Source organism: Moschus berezovskii, chromosome 3 (assembly GCF_049115385.1).
Source record: "Moschus berezovskii isolate FMDL1 chromosome 3, NW_MosBer_1.0, whole genome shotgun sequence".
Taxonomy (NCBI): domain Eukaryota; kingdom Metazoa; phylum Chordata; class Mammalia; order Artiodactyla; family Moschidae; genus Moschus; species Moschus berezovskii.
Window position 1 is genome coordinate 47,958,555 of NC_142462.1, and position 10,847 is coordinate 47,969,401.

General features: G+C 34.0%; 1 protein-coding gene across 2 annotated transcripts in view; it reads right to left on the minus strand.

Annotated features, from left to right (window-relative positions):
- Window positions 1-9,985, minus strand: part of LOC129552343 (platelet glycoprotein 4-like) — a 44,254-nt gene extending 34,269 nt beyond the window's left edge. For both annotated transcript variants that reach the window (XM_088833957.1, XM_088833958.1), the window contains exons 1-2: window positions 9,913-9,985; window positions 110-267 (exon numbers count right to left, since the gene is read on the minus strand). In XM_088833957.1, the coding sequence (XP_088690083.1) occupies window positions 110-229 (120 nt within the window). In that variant the 5' untranslated portion in view covers window positions 230-267; window positions 9,913-9,985. The remainder of the gene's footprint in view (window positions 1-109; window positions 268-9,912) is intronic.
- Between the last annotated feature and the right edge of the window lie 862 nt (window positions 9,986-10,847).

The window sequence follows — 10,847 nt, forward strand, 5'->3', positions numbered from 1 at the left end:
ACCAAAAACTGCCAGTTAACGTGAAATACAAAAGAGGCACCCTGAACAAAATGGCGATAAAAATGAAATGAATCAAAATGACAAGAAATATTCTTGATAGTACTTGTACCTTTTTAATTGTCTTCTCAATAAGCATGTCTCCAACTGGCATTAGAATCCCTCCGAACAGAGCCACAGCTGCACCGATGACAGCCCCAGTGATGAGCCCACAGTTTCGGTTGCAGCCCATTTTTCTTGCAGGGGAATTCTAAGTAGAATGAGTAGATCCTATTGTAACAAAGAATATATTATTCTAATATTTGAAGACATGTTCATCTGAGATATTTTGGTTGCAACAGCATTTTTCAAAATGGGGTTGACCTAATGTTGATAAATGGAATGTGTTTTGTAGCTTATAAACAAAATTTCCCTACTTCAAAATGCCCTGACAAAGGAAAATAAAAATGCCAACAGAATGGATGCTACAGACTAAAAAGACAAAAAAAAAATTTTTCAATCTTGTGAGGATAATAAAAATTATAATTTGTTATGATCTCAGGTTTTGCCTCCCTAGCTTTGTTGTGGTAGAAATACGATGATGATGATTTTATTACTATTTCTGTCCACTTAACCATTTAGTTTTTTTGAAGAATTAATTGCATAGGTAAGGAAATAATAAAAATTAGATTTTCCCCAGAATGTAGAAAGACAGAATTATACGCAATTTTTCATGGCAGTTTATTTATTTTTTATCCATTATGATTTCCCTCGCCTGTGCCTAATACCTAAGACTCTTCCACTGTATATTAGGATGAACAAACAGATTCACATTGAGGTCCTGATGAAATGGATATCATCATTAGTGTCATATGATTTTTCCAATGTAGACAAACACCACACAAGGTTAAACAAATGATTCATTTTTCCTATGGATTTTTCAGTATTCCTAGACAAGTAGAGTGGGTTTTTTAAAATTAATTTCTTGGGGATGGAGGGTTACCTTTTATGGCTTTGGCCAGGGTGGTCATAATGCAGTGAAACAAGTTATGTAAACCTGATAATAATGACTAGATAATTCTCAGGTAGAATCCCCTTTGCTAAGTATAATTGTGCATCCCCTTACAGTTTTCATGGAACCATAAAATTAGTCAATATTAATGTCCTTTGTGATTCTGACGGAATATGAATTGTTCTAAACATTACTGAACTCCTGTTTCTAAAATGATATATATGTGAGTATTTGCCTGTTTTGAACTATATGCTGTCATAGTCGAGAATATACCAGACCTATCCTTGAATCATTTCCCTTTATTCAAGCAGCCCCATGGACTACAGGGAAGGGTCCCAAGAACGTCCACTGAATGATCCAGGGAGCAACAGGCTCTTCAGTGTTTTCCTCTCCAAACCTGAAAACTCATTATTATGACTTTCAAGGACCCTGAGCCCAGAGATATCAAGTCATGGGCAGACTGGGTACTTCCTAGGTTCTGTCTGCTTTGACCTAAAGTTGAAGTGAAGTAGTTCACACAGCCCACTGCTGATGAATCAAGTGCAAGAAAACACTCAGTAATTTATTCTATTGAATTGCATGGCTGGACAGTTACTAGTCTAACACTGGTCTGGATCATATAAACAAAGAAGGAAGTTTTGCTGTAACATTCCTGCATACATGTACTGAAAAGTGAGATTGAATTTATCTACTCTTTCAAAATTTGAACTCCCTGACTCACTTTTGTTACCTTGATATAAAGAATAGACAAGATATTTCACATGAGTTTTGTCCTGCTCTATCAGCAGCTTTGCTGTCTATGGTTTCACTTACCCATGGTCAAATAAGGTCAACTGAGTGTAGCTGAAACCATAGAATAGGGGAAGTTCTACTTATGGCTTGGTGCTATCTATGATTTCAGCCACACGATGAAAGTTTTAGAAGGTATCTGCCCACACCTGTGGAAAAAAGAGGGACTGCTGTACTCGTGTTCATTTATTATGCTTCAGTATCTTGTCACCATGAGTAAATGTTGCCATTCTAATCGTACTTTAACCTTATACTTCATACTACAAAATTCCAAATAGAGTTGACCCTTGAACAACACAGAAGGGTTACAGACATGGACCCTGTACACAGTGGAAAATCCCTGTATAACAAACAGTGTAGCCCATCTTATCTGTGGCTCTGCATCCATGGATCCAGCCAGCTACATATGGTGGATCAGGTTGTACTGTGATATTTACTGAAAAAATTCTGTGTAAAAGTACACCCACAAAGTTTAAACCTGTTATGTTCAAGGGTTACCTGTAGTTTTATTCACCTGCAGCAAAAGAGGGACAAACACATTATGCAAGACATACCCTGGGTACATAAGAGAGAAGTTCATTACTCAGCACATTCTACTCAGCTGCTTTTCCACTAATGTTTGTATTCAAAAAGCAGTGTTGTTTGTATCCACTCTTCTCTCAAATGCAGCTATGTAGAGCATATAATATTTCTGCCTTACATGTTGGGTTGTCTTAATAATGTAGCTTCTTACATATTGAAATTTATTTTACCTGCTAACTTTAAGTTTTGTTCATTATTGTTATTTCTTTGTCATAAGAAACATTAAGATATAGATATTTGTAGCAATTTATTGCTTGCTTAAAGTGCTTAAATTTAGGAAACGAAGAATAATCACAGGTTTAGGAAAGAAAACTAATTATTGGGACTTAGGTCAGGAAGGAAATGGCAACGCACTCCAGTATTCTCCCTTGGAGAATCCATGGACAGTGGAGCCTGGCGGGCTACAGCCCATGGGGTCGCAAAAGTCTTAGCGACTAAACCACCACCACCAGGTCAAGAAGAGAAAATAAAAAGGCAGATTTGATTTACAAGGTATCACTATCGTATACCTTTCTTGAATCTGTAGGGAGATTAGCTCTACCATTTCAGAGATTATGCATTTTATTCCTTTCGTAGAATTCACGAGTATATCTACATGTGGGCTATCCTTGAAAGAACTAAGAGTTTCTCTGGTTTTTCTTTTCTGTCAAATCAATGGAGTGTTTCTGGAATGAACATGCAAGCATTATGCCTTTCCACTATATTAGAAATCTGGTGGCAGAAACTGAGACTGAGCTATAAGAAGCTTCTCCAATAAATAGGTCAGAATATTAGAGAAAGTTGCCTGAAAATCTGTAATAACTCCGATATGTGGATAGTTCTATGTTCCCTGGGAAATGCCACCAAGTCAAAACTTGTTGTGACCCCATGGTCTGTTCATGGGCTTTTCCAGGCAAGGATACTGGAAGATCCCCTTCTCCAGGGCATCTTTCCAACTCAGGGATCAAACCTGGGTCTCCTGCATTGCAGGCGGATTCTTTACCATCTGAGCTACCAGAGAAGCCCAAGAAAAGTCTTGGCCAGAGGTAAAATTTCCTGGGTTGTGAGCTACAATACTTTAAAACAATTTTGGGTTACAAAAGTATATACTTGTGCCATCAATGATTGCCAGGACCTAGATGACCCAGTTTTAGAGTTTTGGTTATGATTACTGCACAGCAGGTGGAATATGAATGATGAAAGTTCCTATTTACACTCTTACATAATTTCTAGGTGTGTTTACAAAGCTGTGATTCCCTAGCCATGAATAAGATGTAGATTCACATCCAGCTGGTTAAATCAGTCATTTAAATCTTCTGTTTCATCATGTGGAAACACAAGGTCATTAGACTAATACTCATTTTACACACAATCCCAGTTTATAAAGATAGTTAAGAGGAAAGCTATTCTGGTCAAAGTATGGACTCTGAGTCATCCCCAAAGAACCCAAGGGCTCTGTGGAAATGTTTAAATAATTAGGTTAGGGGATCTCCAACACCTTTTCTCATTGAAATTACTACAAACCTTCCAATTTACTTGTGCATTTCCATCCTATCAGAATATATGGAGATAAAATATATAATAGAAAAAAAAACATAGACATAAAATAATACACTTCACTAAATGATACCTCTCACATATTAGAACTTACAAATGTTTTGGTGACAGTCTTAAAAAATTAAAACAATAAATGCATTGGACTTCATGTAGTATGCTAAAGATTCTTCTAGAAATAATCTTATCTTTTAGAGTACTTTTGGAATACTTGATTACCGGGACTGCTATAAGCTTGAAATGATTCCCTTAGAGTCATATTGGTTTAAACAGAACTATCTGAAGCCATTTTTGATGCACCCAAGATGGAAATACTATTATCTTTTTTTTTTTCCTACCTCAAGTTTTACTATAAGTTGTAAGATACTATACAATCTGCAGGAATTTTACTGATTCTGGACTTTGAAGTCAAATAATTTAGGTCAATTCTGGGTCTTAATATTATATAGTTTCTCTGTGGCTCAATTTTCTCTAACTGGATATCATATATATCATGTAAGCTTTCAAGTGTCAGTTCAGCTCAGTCGTGTCTGACTCTTTGTGACCCCATGGACTACAGCAGGCCAGGCTCCCTGTCCATCACCAATTCCCGGAGCTTACTCAAACTCATGTCCATTGAGTCGGTGATGCCATCCAACCATCTCATCCTCTGTCATCCCCTTTTCCTCCCACCTTCAATCTTTCCCAGCATCAGGGTCTTTTCAAATTTCAAATGTCAAATCAGATTAAATGAGATAAAAATTCCTATCACACCACGTTATTTTTATTTCAAATGTTATTATGACATATTATTTTAAACAATCATAACAGTAAAATATTATTGCATATTGACCAAGTATTATTTTTTAAATCTAATAAACATAGTTTACACACGTAGGAATGATTATTTGCAAAACACTTGAGACTACCATAAAATCTGATGAGATGATCTGTCCTTTATATATACAGAAACTAAGACTATCATGCAAATAAAATCGCAGCTTCTAGATTGGAACAGTGCTCTTTGAAACTTTCACGTATGACTTGGGCCAGTGAACCAGAAAAAGAAAAACACCTTGTGATTAAATCAGAAAATAGAGAACCAATTCCTTCAGGACCAATCCACGATTCAAATATATTTGAATAAACTTTGCCAGATATTTTCATGAAATACATAGGTAGCATGCGACGAGTTGACTCACTGGAAAAGACTCTGATGCTGGGAAAGGTTGGGGGCGGGAGGAGAAGGGGACGACGGAGAATGAGATGGCTGGATGGCATCACCGACTCTGTGGACATGAGTTTGAGTGAACTCCTGGAGTTGGTGATGGACAGGGAGGCCTGGCGTGCTGTGATTCATGGGGTCGCGGAGAGTCGGACACGACTGAGCGACTGAACTGAACTGAACTGAACTGAACTGACATAGGTAGCAACTATAACTTCCAAGGTAAATTACAAATTTTTCAGTACACTCTGTCCTAATACCTCTCCAGTTATAATTTTGGATCCTCCCAGGTTAATCTGCTCTCTGGTGATTATGTATTGGATTTTTCGTTCTGGTCTTATAATGATTCTGGTAAATGAAAAAAAATTCTATATATTTTTCTTCTCAAAATCCACTTGACCACTGGACCTTCCACGTGACAAAATTTTTGCAATTTTTTGATCTTTTTTTTAACTGATATTAAAAGCAATGTTTCTTTTACTATTTTAATACCACATAGTGAAGAAAAGACTGAAAAGTACTTGCAAAGATTTTTGAAAATACCTTTCAATATATAACTTGATAATTCCAGAAACTGAGATACAGAAAATTTATGCCATTACAGTTATGTATGAATTCCATTACCAATTAAATTATAACTTTAAATTTCTTCAGAATGATTTATTCTTATTTAAACTTGGTATCATCAGTCAGGAAAATAATGCACTGATATTTGTCATAAGTTTCCTAAATAGCTAAAATCATTCATACTGATTTGTTTTTATTATGTTACCAAGTTTTATATAGTTTATACAAAATTATTAAATTTAGAATCATTATTTAAAATTAATATAATTTACCATTCCCAGTAGCAATTATAATAGCTTTGTTCACTTAAAAATAACATATCCAAAAACACATTGCATTTTTCCATGTAGACAAATGTCAGATTCACCAAAATTTGGGTAATTCAGATAGAAAGTTAAACTAATAACTCTAAAATAATAAGTAGTTAATAATTGCATAGAAGAAAGCATGTTGCTGTAAGAGTAACAAATCATTTATAAGAAATAATTCTATATTTATTTATATTAATGCTGATTTTCATTCATAATTTAAATGAAAAGTCATGTATAAATAGCTTAAGTAGACAATGAAAGTTCTGCAGTTGATCACATTGGATAGTACATTATTTTAAATATTCACAAATATGTACAGATAAACATAAGTTTTTAAACAAGAAGCAAAATGCCATAGACTAGTGGACAAGGTTTTAATATTTTTTTTACAAATAAAAGTTAAGAAGATTGATAAGTTATAAAACAACAAAAACCTAATTTTTTTAAAAAAGCCTGATGACCTCAAGAAAATTCCTGCTTACTATTGTTGTTCTGTAACTTCTTAAGAGTTTTTATATAGTACTGTCATCTCCTACCATTTGGAAGATAGAAATCTTTTATTAAAAAATGAAAAAAACATTGACTCACCTTTAAAAAAGATTAAAAAGGATTTTTCAGTCAAATGCTCCAACGTTTGAACAGTTAATTCTTAGTAGGATCAAATGATATTCCCTAGAAAACCCTACAGTGAAATCCTGATTTCAGTTTATGATTACATAAAGTTTGAAAGTTTAAATATTCTTTAAGGAAAAAGAAGAGAGAGATAGACAATGCCACATCTCAGTGAGTGTTTCATTGCAAGAGAAATTTTAAAAAAAATAAAGAAACCCACATTCATCTCAATATTGATATGGATCCTTAGGGTCTATTTTTTGTTTTCTGATGAAGATCCATTGCCCATATCTGAGATCCTCTGAAGTTCTTTGTTTGCAAGCGTGTGTGTGCGCACGCGCACTGTTTTCCATCCAAGCATATCAGATACCAGAGAGACAAAAGGAACTAACTTGCTGAGTGGCCTTTAGTACACTCAGTTTTACTACACAATCATTATTTCAGATGATAAACTAAGACCTGGGGATGGGTAGGAAGTGCAGATGAGAGAATTATTAGTCTGACTTTCCTGCATGATATAACTTGAAAAACTCATTTCATGAAGTTTAAATAAAGTACACTTTCCCATGCAGCATTAATCTAAAGGGTGTTGAGGCTAATAACTGCAAAACAAAACTGGAGACTGTTGGTTGACAAGGATGACAAACAAACTTTAAAAAAGGAAATAGCCTATTGTTCTAACTGGAAGTTCTTCACTATCATTTTCTGTTAGTTTTACAGAAGTTTCATGACCACAGAAAAATTCTTCTATGCAAACTAAAAATCATTAAATTTATCTTCAATCTCTTCAGATAAAAAGACAACCATCACATAACACTTAAATAATTCTACTATTTAGGATGAACTTTTAATGTAAAAAAAAGTGTTACATAAGTTACTTTAAAATAAAGTCATTATTTTAAAATCTAACCAAATAAAAGGCCTTGCACTTTGAGAGAAAGACCCTCCCAGGTGGCGCTGGTGGTAAAGAACCTGCCTGCAAGTACAGGAAACATAAGAGATGAGGGTTCGATCCCCTGGAGGAGGAAATGGCAACCCACTCCAGTATTCTTGCCTGGAGAATCCTATGGATGTAGGAGCCTGGTAAGCTATACTCCGCAGGGTTGCAAAGAGTCGGATATGACTGAAGCGACTTAGCTTGCCCACAAACTTATATCCGTATGTATATGGACTAGTGCATACAGTGAATCACAACTTCTGCTACTTACCTCTTTTAATATCAGGTACCTTGGAGATATTCTCATATTATCAATAGTGTTAACTGTTATTTTTTTTCAATTATTGAAAAATAGTCCGTAATAAAAGTGTATTGTGTTATAAATAACCCATATATTTAATGGAACTTTTGATTTTTCCTGTTTACTGACCTTATAAAAACTAGAAATTCATATGTGTGGTTTTATTTATGTACTTGGGCCTAGAAAACAGCAAAACTGAAATTTCTCGATCAATAATACATACTTTCTTTTGGTAGAAAGAGTATTAGCAAATTTCTTTTTATACATGTACCCAGCAGTGTTTGTAAATGCCTGTCTCAATATATCAAACACACTGGTTCATACTGAACTTTATTTTTAACAAGTGCTTATTTTATTGGTAAATAATTTAGTGAAGTTTAATCTATTAATTATATTGGCATTTGTATTTTAAAGTAATTCTGCTAATATACTTTCTCATCTTTTTTTTTCCTTGGGGTTTGTTTGTCCTTATTAATTAATAATGAAATAGCTATTCTTTTAACATTTGACCCTTTAAAAAAGATTTTTTTAATATTTTAAACTTTATTTAAAATTTCAATTTTTATGAAATTTAATAAATAAACTTTCTTTTATAAACTTTAATAAATAAATTTTCTTCTAGCTTTTGTATGGTTTCAGAAAATCCTTTAGGACAGTATTTCTCAATCAGCTGAATCATGGACTTTATCCCTTGTGAAGTGAAAAAGGATGAGTAAAGTACATTGTGTAATTGTAAATATTGCAACACATTTAGGAAGTAGATGACAGATGCATAATAAAGAGTCCTAGATGGGGGATCACAGAGTCCAATTTCTGACCACAGCTTTATTAATAATAATAGGTTTTATGAACTGAGCTTCATACAGTCATCATATTCCTGATTTTCTTTCTTGTTAAAGAAACTAACTCTAGAGCCTACCTATAGTCTCAAGCTGAAGATTAGATCATATGGTAGATTTAAATTTAAGATGTAAAGATGAATGCAGATTTTATATAGTAGATAAAAATGTTCAAGTGATTCATTCTTTTTTTGGAGTCTAACAAATGAAAAGAATTTTATTATATGCTTTGCAATTCTAGATTGTATGGGCAGTCAAAAACCCATACACTTTAATGATGATACGGTCACAGAGTTTGTATCTATTGGGAGCTTACTATCTGTCAGTTATTGAAAAAAGTGTTTCACATATGTTATTTCATTGACCTTGTATGCTCTTTAGACAACTAGTTGAGGTCACACAACTAATATATGCCAAGACAAGGATTAAAACCCCAATCATCTGACTGAAGAGCCTATATACTTTTCTGAAAGAAAAAATATATATACATATATAAATGAGTTCTTGGTCAATACCTAACTTTACATACTCTTTTTAAGACATTTGTACAAACTGAATAACAGTTTTAAATAACCTGATGTTAGAAAGTTATATCTAAATTCAACAGACAAGAATTGAAAATGAGTATATTCTGTATGTGACAAGTAATAAAGTTATTTTGAGATTAAATAAAACAAATTTTATCCTAAAGACCTGTAAACTCCACAGTACACCTGCACTGTAAAGTATTTCACAGTGTTAGTTGCCAGTATAAAACAGTAAGGAAAATTTGTGTCGTCACTTTTATCCTTGGGGTAGCTAATCATGGATATTTACACACACATATTTGTGCATATGTGTGTATAGGACACATAATTATGTATGTATCTATATATACATGAACGCCTATATTTTCAATCACTGCCTTGTTCATTTACTGAAGTATTAAGCCAGTGATAGGCTCTACCTGATTTATATGGTGAGTAGGGGCTTCACATGCAGGAATAAAAATAAATACATATATACGCAGTTTAAAAAGAGAATATTAAATACACAAAGCATATTAAGTACACAGTAATGCCAATGAAAGCTTGAGAGATTAAAATTGAGTTTTCTATACAACTTTTAAAAGAAAATTTCAAGGACATTGCTAAAGATAAAATGCATAATATCAAGGTCATTAAAGTTTAGACTTAAGCCTTGTGGTCTAATGAATAAAAACACCAGATGAAAGTAAACCTACTTCATCAAAGATATAAAATAAACTTACCCATATATTTCATAGAATCTGTGGTAGGAGCTGTGTGTAAAAGACCGATTAAAGCAAGAGAGCCTCAGTGTATGTGGATAGTTCTCACATGGGCAGAGCTAGATCAATATGTAATTTCAAAGGCTACCTAAAAATCTTGGCAGACATCATCTTTACTTGTTTGCACAGTTGACTCAACTCTCTAAGGAGAGGGACAAAAATCATTTTTAGGTTCTTATCTATATATACATACATATGTGTGTGCACATATATATGCATATGGCACACACATGCATGCTTACGTGTGTGTATACCTTGTACTTCCCTTTGCTTTCTGCCTCAAAATTTTATGTGTAACAGGAAATTTTTTTTGTCTTTTAAACTTTTTATTTTGTACTGGGGTATAGACCATTAAGAAACAATGTTAACTGTTTGATTGTTTCAGGTGAACAGGGAAGGAACTCAGCCATACAGGTACATGTATCTGTTCTCCCCTATACTCCCCTCCCATCCAGGCTGTCACATAACACTGAGTGGAGTTTCATGTGCTTTACAGTAGGTCCTTGTTGGTTATCTGTTTTAAATATAGCAGTGTATACATGTGTACATGTCCATCCCAGAGTCCCTAACTATCCCTTCCGTGCCAGCCTTCCCCCAGTTTCTCTGTTGGTCTCTTTCTGCTTTGTAAGTACATTCATTTGTATAATTTCTTTTTATGTTCTACATATAAGGAATGTCATATGATATTTCTCCTTCTCTGTCTGACTTACTTCACCTATTATGACAATCTTTAGGTCCATCCATGTTGCTGGAAATGACATTATTTCATTCTTTTTAATGGCTGAGTAATATTCCACTGCATATATGTGTCACCGCTTCTTTATCCATTCCTCTGTTGATGGCAACCTAGGTTGCCTCCATGTCTTGGCTATTGCAAATAGTGCTGTATCCTTTCA